The 14,947-nt window shown below is 37.6% G+C and overlaps 2 protein-coding genes across 4 annotated transcripts in view; one reads left to right on the plus strand and one right to left on the minus strand.

Moving 5' to 3' along the window:
* Nucleotides 1-2,520, plus strand: part of rfxank (regulatory factor X-associated ankyrin-containing protein) — a 12,179-nt gene extending 9,659 nt beyond the window's left edge. For all 3 annotated transcript variants that reach the window (XM_028816262.2, XM_028816260.2, XM_028816259.2), the window contains exon 10: nucleotides 1,955-2,520. In XM_028816262.2, coding sequence (XP_028672095.1) covers nucleotides 1,955-2,007 — 53 coding nt within the window. In that variant the 3' untranslated portion in view covers nucleotides 2,008-2,520. The remainder of the gene's footprint in view (nucleotides 1-1,954) is intronic.
* Nucleotides 2,274-14,947, minus strand: part of nr2c2ap (nuclear receptor 2C2-associated protein) — a 21,457-nt gene continuing 8,783 nt past the window's right edge. The window contains exons 4-5 of the mRNA XM_051934679.1: nucleotides 3,529-3,593; nucleotides 2,274-3,186 (exon numbers count right to left, since the gene is read on the minus strand). Of these exons, the coding sequence (XP_051790639.1) occupies nucleotides 3,061-3,186; nucleotides 3,529-3,593 (191 nt within the window). The 3' untranslated portion in view covers nucleotides 2,274-3,060. The remainder of the gene's footprint in view (nucleotides 3,187-3,528; nucleotides 3,594-14,947) is intronic.

A 14,947-nucleotide genomic window follows, 5' to 3' on the forward strand; every position in this document is an offset into this window, starting at 1 on the left:
TTTCCCTTGTCAAAACACCTCCGCTTATTCGCTTGTTCTGCCACGCTACGTGTGAGTGGCACAGTTGTGATTGAGGTGTTCAACTGACAGCCTGTCTGCACTGAGTGGAGAAAAGATGGAATGTCTTAAATTAGCCCTTTCACTGTAGTATTATTATTGACAAAAATCAACAAATTATTAAGACTTTGGGGTATTTAGATTTCCTACTGTTGGGGAATTTTTTTACCCCTAAATACGAAGCTAGCAAAATGTGTTTTCTTAGTGAATAACTCATGCTATTGCTGTATCATCCTGCCAAATTTCAGTTTTTTAACTGAACAGGAAATAGGGTTTTCGTTGATGAGTATTTTCTCATTTTATACTATTATGTAGACATTACCCGAAAGCCTCAAATCCCATACATTTTCCACTCTATCCAGTACTGTAGTTTAGCTCTTCTTCCCATGTCCCTTTTACATGAATAACTCCATGAAATTAGACAGAATAAAAGAACATGCAGGAGAAAGAGCTACACTGTTAATTATTATGTATTACTGGCAATATACCCAAGATGCTAAACAAAGTACAGATGTGAGTGTTTGCAAACCATACCATTTAACATGCGTGAGAGCCAGCCCGACCACAGACACCATTCTTAAGTCCACAACACATGGTTTACTTACAATATTTACAAATAAATGAGTCCCACACAGCACACAGTTCTCCAGCACCAAACACCACTTTCTTGGGCCTCTCAATGGTCTTCTTTGGGCCGCCTTCTCTCCTCACTCCGAAGCTTTGTCTTCTTCCTCCCAACTCCGGCTCCTCAACTGTTGGAAGGCGGCCCCTTTTATGTTCACCCGGATATGCTCTAGGTGCCCCTTGATGCACTGCTGCTGGCACTTCATGGTGTGATGGAAGTGCCGCACGAGCACCTGGAAGCACTCCGGGCGACCCTGGAATTCCTTCCGCCAGCACTTCATGGTATGGTGGAAGTGCTGGCTTCCAGGGCTGTAGGATCCACCGGGTGCCCCCTGGCAGTGGCCACGGGCCCCTATAGGTTTCCTGTGACCCCCATAGCAACCAGGGCTGCAGTCCTCTCGTGGCCCGGGGGAGGTATAATCCCTCTCCCAGTCCTTCCAGGTGTCCCTGCTGAGCATGGCGCCCAGCCGCCCGCCACACATGATAAGGCTAGTTGTGTAGATTCAGGTGGCACCTAAAACTTGTAGTTACTCTCAAATTCTTTCTGGTATGCTCCCTTCAGTATGGAAAATGGTAGAGAGGGAGAGAGTGTGCATCTGCATGTTTCCCTGTTATTGTCCATCTGCAGCTTCTCACACACACACCCCTCCTGGACATTTCCTGGGCCCATTCATCAATGGACTAGCTCAGGTGTAGCTCCCTCACCTCACATCTAGTTTTTTTCTTGTTTCAAACAAACAAATGTAGGAGTGACATTGTTTTGATGGGGCATTTCAGAACTATGCCAAAGAGCTGTAGGGGAATTCCTTCATCAATCCATTAGTTTTTTAAATGTGCATATGCAATTTACAAGTGCCATGAGCCAGTGCTTATCCCAGTAGCATGGGACTGAAGGTGTGAACCAGAACATGGCAGGGCACACTCCATCACCTTTAAGACACTGGCACAGAAATAAAGTGTTGCATTCAAAAATATTCAAACTGATAATGAAAATGAATTAAGTCCTAATTTTCTTTGACATTTTACACCGCATTTAGACAACCGCACTGAGAGACCATTTTTTTAAAATTCAACAGTGGCTGAATGCCTGACAGGAATTGCTATGGAGTAGTGAGTTAAAGCCCAAGTTTGGGTGGCAGTGGCATTAGGGCTTGTGACATCTAAAAACATTTTGATGTGTCCTGGTGGAGGTTAGTGCCATCTATGGGCAGTACAACGCAATCTGCACCTTTGTTCAGTCAAAGTTAACTTTTTTTTCTTCCTTTCATTTCAGTACAACAGGCAATTGAAAACCACATCCTTGCTTTACTCAAAAACAAAAAGTGAAAGCACAGTCCAATCAGCTCCATGTGAAGGACTTGAATGAAACTTCTCAGGACTTTTCACACTGGCAAATTGGAGAGATCATCAGAAGAAGAAGAAGAAGCAGCCTTGTGTAGCAGCAGGCACTAATGGTGAATCTTAGACGAAGATGTCTTGTGGCCATGTGTGTTCCTGAAATGTGGCTTTTGTGCCCGAACATTTAATTCATGAGCTTGAAGTGGAATGCATTTCTAGTCTTATTAATAACTCTGAAAGTGAACTTGAAAGAACCTTTTTCATCAGAATCTTTATTTACTGTATTTATAAACTGTTTAAATGCAACCTAATCATACAATCAAATGAGTTAAGCATTTTTTTATATTTTTATCCAAGACTTAAAAAAGAATCTTTATTCAGCACATTATTCTTGAGGCACTTAGTTATGGTCTGAGCCTGCCTGCAATTCTTGAAATGTTCTTTTTAGTCAGTGACAATTCAAATAATTAGCAAGAATGACTTAAGCCCTGCTACCAAAAATGGTATCTAAAAATGTACGATTGTTTCAGATTAAAGATGGGGGCAGTAAAAGTGCTAAAAGCAGACACTCAATCATGAATATTTAGTTCATTGCATATTTATTGAATGTATACAACCAGTCTGCTAGTTTAAGTCATGATAGCTAGCCCACTGTTTTGTCATTCTCTGGTCAAAGCATTTAAATTGTCAGTATAAATGTGCTCTATAAAAATTTATAAAAAAAATTAGTAGAAACAATTTTTTTGTGGTTTCTACATGCTGTATGATGGCTGTAAAGCATAAATATGGAATCTTCCATTATTGGGTTACACCAGAATTCAAAAGTGATATTGGTGTTCAGCTAAATGAGGTCATAAAGAGTGAATACTCAGTTTATCCTGATGTGTTTTCATGGCTACAAAGCAAAATATCCAGACATTCAAACCTTGCTCTGAAAATCACCACCAGTGAACCTGATTTGCACTGCTCTTCACCCACTGGGAGGTGGTATACATCTTGGCAACTCGGCAAACTTCACTTTCTCAAGCCATTCAGAGAATGTCAGAGCTTCTCTCCCAGGACATCCAGCTTGTAAACAATGATCCTCCCAAAAAAATCTGTGCTGTTCTCAAACACTATTTTTAGCTTGTGGGCCAGAGGGTCTCCATGGATGGGAAAGCTGTGGGTGTAGAGTTAAAGAAAGGAAGCATGGTATAAAAATAAACACGGCACCTAAACTCTGCCTGGATCCCCCGATTAAGTCACTACCACTTTTATAATCCAGTGTTTCAGGCTTCCATTACAAGGCTGTTTAAGGGACAATGTAAATGTTTGTATTCCATCCCTTGTGCCACCAATCATTTACATGGACACAGCAGAAAATATATAAAAAGAAGGCCAAACAAAAAAGCCAGGTCTTACAGCACCAATACTGGGCTGTGTTCAAGAAATAAACTAGTGTTTTTGCAGACTTTAGTGTAAAATAAAGAAGTATTAGACTTACTGGAAAAAATAAAAGGATATCTGAAGGGAGTTTTTGTCTTCTGGATAGAAATTAGCTAGCTTTGTAAACATGTCTTCATTCTTCGTACAACCTGCAACAAGACAAAATTATTAGTTGAGCTTCTATGTAACTTTTAATAAAGTACAGTATTGCAACTCTGAGTGGAATTGTGATACTGAACTACAACAGCAAACAGGGTAGGATATACTCTATCATATATATATAAAATTTATTAAGGCTACCTTTTGCAAACTCAATGGAATTTTCCAAAATGTACAAAGCATCATTGATGAGACTAAATAGTTGCTTTAACTACTTTTATAAGGTAAAATAACAATAATTAGTTAAGCAATGTGAACATTCAATTTCCTTTCTTTCTGGAGTCCTTGCATAATAGGAGCCTCACAGGACAGTACTTGAAGTAAGCAAGTGCTAGTTTCAACTGCAAAGAGAAGACTTTGAACTGCAGGTTTGACAGGTTGAGTGGTAGTAAGAAAGCAATTTCTAAAATTGCAAAATAAGAAAAGAGGTCTGCTTAGACCAGGAACCACTACCAGTCTCATTGTATTTTTAAATTAAAACATAAATTAAGAATACACAACTGGGCATGAAGCTGTTGTCCTGAGAGGCACCTTTGAAACTTGTCTTTTTTTGCTGTGGCTTTGGGTCTACCAGGCCAGTTACTGTTAAGAGTTTCCTCCAGTTTCCAAGTTCCTTTTGATGGTGTAGGAAAACTGTACTCTCTGACACCTTAGCTTTCTATGCAATTTATCTAAAGGAAAGAAGTATACTTTTAAGGGTTATAATGTTTGGTCAGTTTTCCTTTGGTAATTGCCCTTTTCTTGCCATTATGATAGCAATATACAGTGCAATATCATCCACACAATGCTTCAGAAGATTATTTGGACAATATTGCATTGTATATTCAGAGCAACACAGTTTGTTCCAGCACTGATTTTATACAGACAGTGGGTTTTGCAAGTAATCAGTAAAAGTTGGTACACCTGTAGGAACTGTTTGCATTAACTTTCAAAGCTTAATTATCTTCCATTGCTGCAGAAACACTAAGTTGTTAACCCATTACTTGTTCCCTGAAAAAGGCCTTTTTGTCCAATCATCCATTAATTTTCTTAATCCACTTAACCAGAACAGGATCCCCTCTTCCCGTCTATTAGTAAGCACAGGGTGCAAGGTAGGAACAAACCCTGGACAGAACACCAAGTCATCTCATGGCAGGCCATTTTTATAACTCTGAAAATTGCTTTATTTTTCAGTTTTTCATAAACTAAATGCTTTTTACCTGTGGAAGTTTACCGCTTACCTTTGTGCCATTTCAGGTTACTCACTGACTGGTAGTTTAAGTCAGTGATACTTAAAACATATCAGATAGTAAACAAAGTTACTAAAGTCAAAGACACAGCAGTACACCTGCAACCAATAGTCAAATGTTAGTGTAATTTTGCTTAATAACTACCACTTTTTACTAAACCTATTTATGTGAAAATTACTAAAATTGTAATCCACTGTTTCTGGATTTGTGTTTCAAAGCCTCAGATTTCAGTCATGATCCGTAATAATACCTCGGCCTATGAAGATTCTACAACTGCATGGATTTAGTGCACATAACTGGCCACCTAAATTAAAGGCTAGCAATGGCTACAGGTGGGCTCTGCATGATGATATCAAAATTAATTTAAAACAGAGGCCTGTACAGTGAAAAATAAAGCTTGGAGTGAAGAGGGACTAACATTAAAGTAGTGAGCAAAAGAAAGGAAGCGGTGATCAGAACAAGCAAACAGGAGCAGATGGGGAAGAAACAGCACTGAAGTAAAAGTTGTTACTGTAGTACAGTGGTCCTCAATTTCTGCCCTGGTGGGCTAAGATTTTGTTACAACCCAACTGCAGAATAAGATGACAGCCTTTGTTGATAATGGAACTTGCTCTTTAATTGCAAGTTTTATTAGTGCTTTTATTCTGCCAAGTCAAACTATTTTTATAATGTAGATTTCTCTTTTACAAGATTATCATCTAAAATGATCTGTAACCACAGCAAATTAGTAATTGTCAGTCCATCAATTTTTTTTTAATCCGTTTCTCTCCAAATATTTTATTGTATCAGATGCTTTAGGAACAGTGCCTAAATTATAAATGGGACCATGTTAGATCAGTTTTTCTTTAGTTAAGCTCTGGGGTCCATAATGCATGCAGGCTTTTCATTCAACAATTTCACAATCAGTAATTCAGGTTTCCTCCAAGTAATTTCATTATTTAATCAGCTGGTCTTTTTTTCCCCCTCTTTTTCTGTATTCAGAAAAAACACAGTAGTGCAAGATCTACATTTAGATGACATTTACAAATCTTTTAATTGTTGCCAAAGTTTTAAATACTTAAATCTTTGTTGTCATTTTTCTGTTAATCCTGTTTTTCCCCCCTGTGGATTTTGAGCCCTTAATTGTAATATAACAATAATAATTAACGATGAGCAGAGGAGATACCCGAGCAAATGACACTGAAATGCTGCAGGTACTTAAAGCTAGTGTGCTCATTAGTAAATAATGAACATAAATAACCACAAGACTAGCAAGAGCAGAGTGAAAATTTTGATAATGATGAAAATCTTAAAACCAGGAAAAAACACATTAAATCATCCCCAAGTAATGTAAGTGCTTCTTATATTTCAATACAAAATTTGCTAAATCGATTTTGTAATTTATCAATTTGAAGCAAAATACAGAAAATGAAAAATAACAGCTTAATTAATTAAGGTGGGAGTCCAGTTGAACGCAGAAGTTGGTTGGGAAGAGGGCCTCCAGGATTGACCCTGAGGACTACCGAGTTTGATAGTGAATTGCTTGTTCCTTTATCACTTACATCTGATTGTTAATTGGCAGATGTTTTGTTTTTTTAAATCAGTGAATGTAATTATTTAAGACTAAAATATGCAATTATGGTATGCGTCTTGAACAATGACTGGCTTTGAAATAAGAAACTGCCTTAAGATAAGGTGCAGCATGGACATATATTATCAATAACAAAGCAGTGTACAACTTATTAAAAGAATTATAGTAAAGCTGAACGTTGTTGGAAGTGAGGGCAAGTGTGTGTATAAAAAGAAGTGAAGGAGGCATGCATACTTTTTTATGTTTATTTTCATTAATAAAGTTTTCACTTATTTTGTTCTTTAATTCTGTTGGCTCTTCATGAATCCCTTCCATGTCCCCACACATATCAATGTTAATGAAATACAGAAGAAAGTTGGATGGTGTGCACCATAATGGTAGTTTTAAATCCATTCCTCATGGACCTAAGTTCATTCTGTATGAGTACCACGGATGCCGCTAAATAAATACTTAACAGACTGATGTATCTGAGTATTACTCTGCCCAGATACGAGGAATGCTATTCTATGGACCATCTGGCTCATGAATGTGGATCACAGGTGTGCCAGAGACCCTTTCAGAGCCAATGCTAAACGTTTTCAACTTGGTTTGCTAATGCAAATTAAGCAATTCATAAATTATCAACCCAAGTTATACCATCCTGCACAATAAAGCACTTGAAGAAGGCAGCATTAAATTTAAAGGAGTTGGGTTATGAAAGTACCATACAAAAGAAATGAGCAAGGCAGAATAGGTGCAAGTATTGGAAGGAGGAGGAACGAAAAAACCATCAATGGTAAAATAATTTAAGGAAGAACACAAACACCAATATAGCATAAAACATATTTATTGGCAGACATATTTTTACAGTAAGTTGGTTCAGAGTTATCAGGAATACAATAATCAAGAGTTTGACCAAATGTAAACTTAAAAGCACATAAAGAGAAACCATCTGCATTTAAAACAGTTTTTGTTATGGTCACTGAGGGAAAATTACTAACTTAAGATGGGAGGGGTGGGCAACTGTTGTTTGGTTAATGATAATGCAAGATCCAAATACAGACTGGGACCTAATTCTAGACTAAAATGTAAATCTGAAATGTTCAGGAATGCTTTAATTTTAAGACAAATCAGCATAGACAGATTTGAATTCAGAGATTTGTGGGCATGTAGCAGAATCCTGTGTCAGTTCCAAAATGGATAACAAGATAAGGTGTGCTTTTCGGTGGAGTGCATAATCCCTCATCTGTAATTCACAACAAACTGTTGGAGCCTTTGAAAAATCAGAATGCAGACATAACATGAAGACCCTTGTTCAGTACACTCACATTCAGCTGGCAAGTGTACAGGGGATTCAAAGTATTCAGACCCTATTATGTTTTACACCCTTTATTTTGCTGTAGATTCAATTTTAAATAAATTTGCTCTTTTTGATGTACACTCAACCAATAATAACAAAGTGAAAACATGTTTTCTGAAAGATTTGCAAATTTATTAAAAATAAAAAAGCAAGATCACTCATTTACGTAAGTATTCAGATCTTTTGCGGTGGAAAGGTGAGGTGTGTACTATTTGCTTCAGTTATCCTTGAGATGTCTAGAACTTGACCGATGTCCAACTGTAGCAAACTGTATTGATTGGACATTGTTTAGAAAGACATGCATCTGTGTATATAAGATTCCTCAATTGACACTGTATCTCAGGATAAAAACCAAGCCATGAAGTCTGTGGTAAAGCAACAGTAGATCAGGGCAAGGGTATAAAACCACTTCTAAAGCTTTGAGTGTTCCCATGAGCACAATGGCCTTAATAATTGTGAAATGTAAAAAAAAAATTGAAACCACTAGGACTCTTCCTAGAGTTGGCCGTCAAGCCAAAGTGAGTCACCTGGGAAAAAGGGACGTGAGGGAAACAACCGAGAACCGAATGGTCACTCTAATAGAGCTTCCTCTGCTGAGGTGAGAGAATGTGTCAGAAAGATGACCATCCCAGCAGCACTTCATCCACCAGGTGAGGAAGGAATATATGACAATGCATTTATTACACACTGTTTAATAAATACATAGTGATTGTGTGTCAGCATATACATGTGGAATCCCATTGTAATGAAATTCATGGGACAATAAAAATATTTTGTAATAATGGAAATTTTGTTATAATGAATATTTTGATAATTACTTATACTATTGGGGTTGCCAGCGATTCGCCATCTATAACAGCATCGGTATAAAGACAGCTCCATAGCTGCTCTGCTGTGTCTGGTAAACAGTTAACCAAGGGCAAAGTAATTGGTTGTCCTTTGCAGTATCAGGCTTACCATGTAACATTCTTGTCAAATACAAAGAGGACTATTTAATTTTTGTTAGGTAGAATGCCCAGAGGGGACTGGGCGGTCTCGTGGCCTGGAACCCCTGCAGATTTTATTTTTTTCTCCAGCCGTCTGGAGTTTTTCTTTTGTTTTTTCTGTCCTCCCTGGCCATCAGACCTTACTCTTATTCTATGTTAACTAATGTTGTCTTATTCTAATTTCTTACTTTGTCTTTTATTTTTCTTTTCTTCATTATGTAAAGCACTTTGAGCTACATTTTTGTAAGAAATTGTGCTATATAAATAAATGTTGTTTATGATAGGGTGGCTAACTCCCACTTGGAGTCTGCCAAATTACATTTAAAGGCTCTGACGGCATAAGGAAAAACTTTCTCTGGTCTGTTCTTAGAAGGCAAAAAAATGGGCAGAACACCAAGGACTACATCTGGTGAATAGCAGGTACTGCTGATCAGCAGCGGGGACAGGAAGACAGGTCAGAATTGAGGTAAGGGTGAATGTAGCCAAATACATAAAGGTCCTTGAAGAAAACCTGCCTCGGGCTGCATGCAACCTAAAATTGGGGTGATGGTTTACTTTTCAGCATGACAATTACCCAAATCATAAAACCAAGACAACACTGGAGAAGGTTTAGGACAAATCTACAATTGTCCTTGAGTGACCCAGCCAAATCAAGGACATAAACCTAAACCTGAGGTTGGCAGTATACATGTACTTCCCATCCAGTCTAATGGAGTTTAAGGGGATAACTGACTGAATCAAGTTGTGTAAAGCTTGTACAGACTTACCAAGAAGACTTGCAGCTATATTGTTGTCAAAAGGGTTCTACAAAGTACTGAATTAAAGGCCTTAATACTTGCATGATTGAGCAGCACTCACAACAAAAATGCACCTCAAGGAGTCAGTGGCTCCTAAAAGAAAAAAATTAAGAGCCAACAGCTTTGTATGTGTGCGTAATTCTTTTCCTTCTCCTGTGAAGTGCACCTTTCCCTCGTGCTTTTGTGTTCGTTGTGATGATTTGGGTGACTGAATGTCATTATAACTTTCAAACTATGTACAATCATTAAGAACTGTGTATATTTCTCAGGCTGAGTCTGTGTCACTGACCATCTGAATGTCAGTGTCAGAAGGCCACCCAGTGTACTTTTGTCTTCTTTTACTCTTGTTTGAAATAAGCCAGTGTTTGACACAAGGCTCAGGATCAAACTGCTCAAGTGACGGGCCTTCTGTGCTGATCCTGACTAAATCCTCCAAGGTTGAGACGTTGAATGAGTTTAGCACTTTTTATTTTTTTCTGCTCTGCATTTTCCTGAAAAGCAGAGTTCACACTTAGCTGTGGAAATAGGCGCAACAAGCATGATCTCAACAAGGTGAAGAATATTGTGGACAACTGACAATATTGCACAGAAAGACTTCCCACAGAATTGTTACAAGACTTGTCTGAGAATTTACTTTTAATCAGATTTTTTTTAGCAATCTCCATTCTGTTTGTACAGCCCTGACACCACATGCATTGTTCAAGAAGACTTCTTAACAGCTGTTAATTAAAGTGTCAATCTTATTTTCTCGAAACGTGGTTAAATCATCTGGCCATGAATCATGATAGAAAATTGAGAAACCCCAAATGACTTTCTAAAACCTTTTAAAATACATGTTGAGGAATTTCAGCTATCAAGTGATCATTTTGTAAGCAGCAGACTCTACGTCTCTGCTACAGGTGGGGAAATAAGCATCCCTTCCAATAGTGCTGGGCGGTATGACCAAAATTCTATATCACGGTATTTTTCAGAATTATACCGGTTTCACAGTATTCAACGGTATTTTTTTCCCATGCATGAGTGGATGTTAACCACATTTTCCGCTGCAATTACTGCAGTAGACCGGCTAAGAATAGCCGATTCCACTGTCATGAGCATTGTACAAAAAACATTTTAATGTGCACACAAGTATTAATACAGGTTTGCATGGCCCCATAAAGTGATAGTTTTCAAAGGGTGGCACTAATGAAGAGAAGGAATGACATTGCATGACAGATGCAGTCAAAATATAGAACCGTATTATTGAACAAAGTTTGCAAACAACTTAAACTAAAATTTTGACAACATATTTTCAACCATGCAAAGAGGCGTTTAGACTTAGTAAAATATCCAGAGGTGCTTGTCAAAAGTTGTATTGCATGTCTTAAAGGAATAAATAGTAAATGTTTTTTGTAAACCAACTACACTTTCTGTTAATGTTAACAATCTCTGTCCACTGACACGTTAAAGTGACTTTTTAAACAACTTTACCATCAATAAACTGCATAATATTTAAACTAATAATAACAATAAAATAAATAATAGTGCAACTTCCAGTAATAATACTATTACTTCAAGACTTCAAGCCCAGGTGCATTACACAGTATTCGCCAAATAAAAATAAAACAAGTGCAACTTGGTGATGACATCTTTACCAACTGAACCATCATTAAGGCAAATTGCATTAATATGGACCTTGCTTCAGGCTATGCTATATACATCCATCCACTCATTATCCAACCCGCTAACTGCAACTTGCATTTATAATGCTATTTGTGGTACAGCCCTATGGAAGCGTATTAGGGACACGGTGAAGAAGAAAAAAAAAAAAAACTATATGTTGAGAAAAAGTCGATATGTTGACTTTAATCTCGACATAAACATCGAGATTAAAGTGGAAATGTCGAGAATAGAGTCGACATTTCCACTTTATTCTCATAGTTTATTTTGTCATTAAAGTAGAATGTCGTAAACTAAACTTCATCCTAAAATCAATGTTTAATTTACTAGATTTTCTCAAACCCTGTCATAAGTTAATGTAGCACATTAAATACTTTGTGTTAAGTGTTTCTCGACCCAGTTGTTAATCACTAAGCACTTCTTAAACTGACTTCCTCTGCACTAAGAGGAGGCGCAGGCAGCTATTGCCACACAGAATACATTCACTTCATGATATTCCATCTCTCTGAAAATTTAGAATGCTAAGATAAGCACTTGATATCATTTTCATGATGAAATGCATTAAAGCAGGTATTAAACATACACGGTAGTGCTGCTCCCTCGCAGTAAGGGGTCCCCAGGTGTACGTTCAGTGTAGAGAAATTTATGGCAGGTGTGACAAGGCTCCAAAAAAACTGGATGTATGAATGGGTATCGCACAGGTTTAACTTAAATATTGTGTAAATGTTGGGTTCGTGATCTGGTGGTCGGAGACACAAACACAGAATTCAATGGATGTTCTTCTGAGCGGGCTTTCTTTATTGCATGCGTGCTGTCTCTGTCTGACGTACCAAACCCACAGTTCCTATCCTTCCTTTTTCTTTCTCCACATAACCAATCTCCACACGATAAACATCTTTGTGAAATTAAAACTAGTTACTGTATAAACTTAGACCACGGAGTGTTCAGAACTTTAAAAAAAATCTTCGTTATACATGTTTAATTATGCCAACCATTCACGGTTGCGCCCATCCCAGCAAGCATTGTGTGTGAAGCAGGAGCAAATCTTAAACGTGGCGCCAGCACATCGCAGGGTGAATACGAGCAACACATACACTAGCAGGGTCAATATAGCATAACAAAACCCCACATCCTACATGACTTTGAAAGGAAACTGAAGCACGCCGAGTAAACCCACCAGAAAAACATGCAAATTCAAGGAAGGGAACACCCGGGACCCCCTTGCTGCGAGGCAGCAGTGCAACCTCCACACCACCGTGCCCCCACATGATTAATACATGCTTTAATGCATTTCATCCTGAAAATTATATTAAGTTTATCTTAGAATAAATGTTCAGGGAGCAGGAATACAAGGGGTCCTACAACAGTGATGTAACCCGAATTTTGGTGTAAGTCGAAACACACCCTAGCCAAAGTCACTTACTTATTTGCAAAATCATAATCTAGAACATAAAAACACAACTAAGCCACAGAAAAAGGAAAAGGACATAAATGAGTGTAAAAAAAATTTCTTACCTTTATTCCTTCTGATCTCTTTACAGTGTCTAATTTCACTTCCATTGTGATGGCTTTCCTCTTCTTCGAAGCACTGCCATTTGAAGATTCTGACTTTCATTTAGGAACCATTATAAGGGCCAAAAAGTTGCCAAACAAGACAAACGGAACACTTATGCTGCACACAACCAAACTAGTTCGCCCACGTAGTCTATAAGTATGATGCTAGCGGCGTAAGCCGAAACACACACATCTCAATTTTTTAAAGTTTTTATGGGAGTGTTGTAAACTCGAAACATCGTATGTCGAGACGTTGTAACCCGAGGACCCCCTGTATCATGAAATTAATGTATTCTGTGTGGTGATCGCTGCCTGCGCCTCCTCTTAGTGCAAGAGGAAGTCAGTTTAAGAAACACGTAGCGATTAACATGGCTCGGGGAACACTTAACACAAAGCATTTAATGTGATAAACGTAACTTATGACAGGGTTTGAGAAAATCTAGTAAATTAAATATTCATTTTAAGATGAAGTTTAGTTTAGGATGTTCTACTTTAATGACAAATTACGAGAATAAAGTCAACATGTTGACTTTAATCTCGACATAAACGGCGAGAATAAAGTAGAAATGTATTCTCGTCATAAGCGTTGAGATTAAAGTGGAAATGTCAAGAATAAAGTCAACATGTCGTCACACTTTTACACAGTACCCAGATACATTACACAGTAAAGTACAACTTGGCTTACAGTATTATCCAGTAGTATAGAAACAGTATTCACACATTTGAACATAATGGTCCACATCCGACCTTTTAAAACCAAAGTATCTTCAGACAACAGACATGGCTCCTTTTTTCTGCAAAAGTTCTTCTGTATCACCATGTTCAACTTTATCATCTGCCGCAGCTTCAGTTTTGGAATGTTCTCGGTCCATTTTCACCATTCCATACCTCCACTAATGCATGTACTTCGTTGCATGGGTGTTTAGCGGTGCAGCAGTGAAAAAGGTCCCCCCTTAAACAGTTTCCCGCTGCGCCATGTTCCGAATGTTGTTTAGGCTATTTAAACCGGTGTTGCGGTATAAGAAAAATCCATATCATAACAAAAATAAACAACGTTTTTTTGTATGAACAGGTATACCCCCCAGCCCTACCTTCCAATGGACAGGACAAATGGGCAGAGCAGAGAAAAAAGTCACAGAAGACTTCCTAGAGCCTTTTAAATAGATTTAGATCACTTTTAGCTGTCTAGTGTTCATGTAAACAGAACAGCATTTCAAAGACAAAGGCTCAGCTGTCAAAATGAGTGTCTCCTCTAGTGGATAGAATGGAGTGGCACATTAAATATGAAAATGCTACAGAAGACTGCCTTGCAAGCTTATTAAAGGCACTGTGCACCATTTTAACTACCCAGTGTTTATTTTGCAAGAGGGCACAGGAGATAAAGAATAACATTTAATGCTTTCAAATGTTTTTTAAAAACATTTGACCAGTTTTAATTTGTATAAATTTGCTGTCAGTGCACATTTACTGACTGATAGACTGGAATTTTGCATGGAGCATGCGTTAAATCAAAAGAGAAGCGGTGCACAAAGATGCGCGAAAATGTGACAACCACCTCTCATTGTGCTTGCAAGAAATCAGAAGAGGTGCTGAATTCCACAGGCACAGATATCTTAACAACAGGGGACCCACATGATGAGCGCATTTCTAATGTTTTTCCCCATTTAGATTTCATTTTGATAACCTACTGCATATTCAGTTCTTCGTTTATCATTGTGGCTCAAGCGTAACCAGCCTCTCCTTAAAATTCACCATTTGGGATTCATGGCCACCATGTCAACCATGCTGGACGGATCTCCAGGCAGACTTCATCCCCAGCACAGAGATGTCAAGTATAATCCAGCCTTTAGTGGAAAACAGTTCATATATATATATATATATATATATATATATATATATATATATAAATAAATAAAAATAAAACCACAAATGACCTTTTGCATTTGTTACAATATTAAATTAGTGTAGAAATTTCAATGATTTTATTCGCTACTGGCAAACGAAGTAGAAATAATAATTGCTAAACCCTACTTTTGATCATATTTAATACCAGTTTAGTCGCAGTCTGGAGTGCTGATGATATGTTTCAGTTTTTAATTTTAATAAATTTGAAAATCAAAATTAAAAAATGAACCTATATTTTAATTAAAAGTCTAGAAGAAAAAAAAGTTTAATCAAATTAGTATATGGAAAACTGGAATTTTTAACAC

This window comes from Erpetoichthys calabaricus, chromosome 12 (genome assembly GCF_900747795.2).
Source record: "Erpetoichthys calabaricus chromosome 12, fErpCal1.3, whole genome shotgun sequence".
Classification (NCBI taxonomy): domain Eukaryota; kingdom Metazoa; phylum Chordata; class Cladistia; order Polypteriformes; family Polypteridae; genus Erpetoichthys; species Erpetoichthys calabaricus.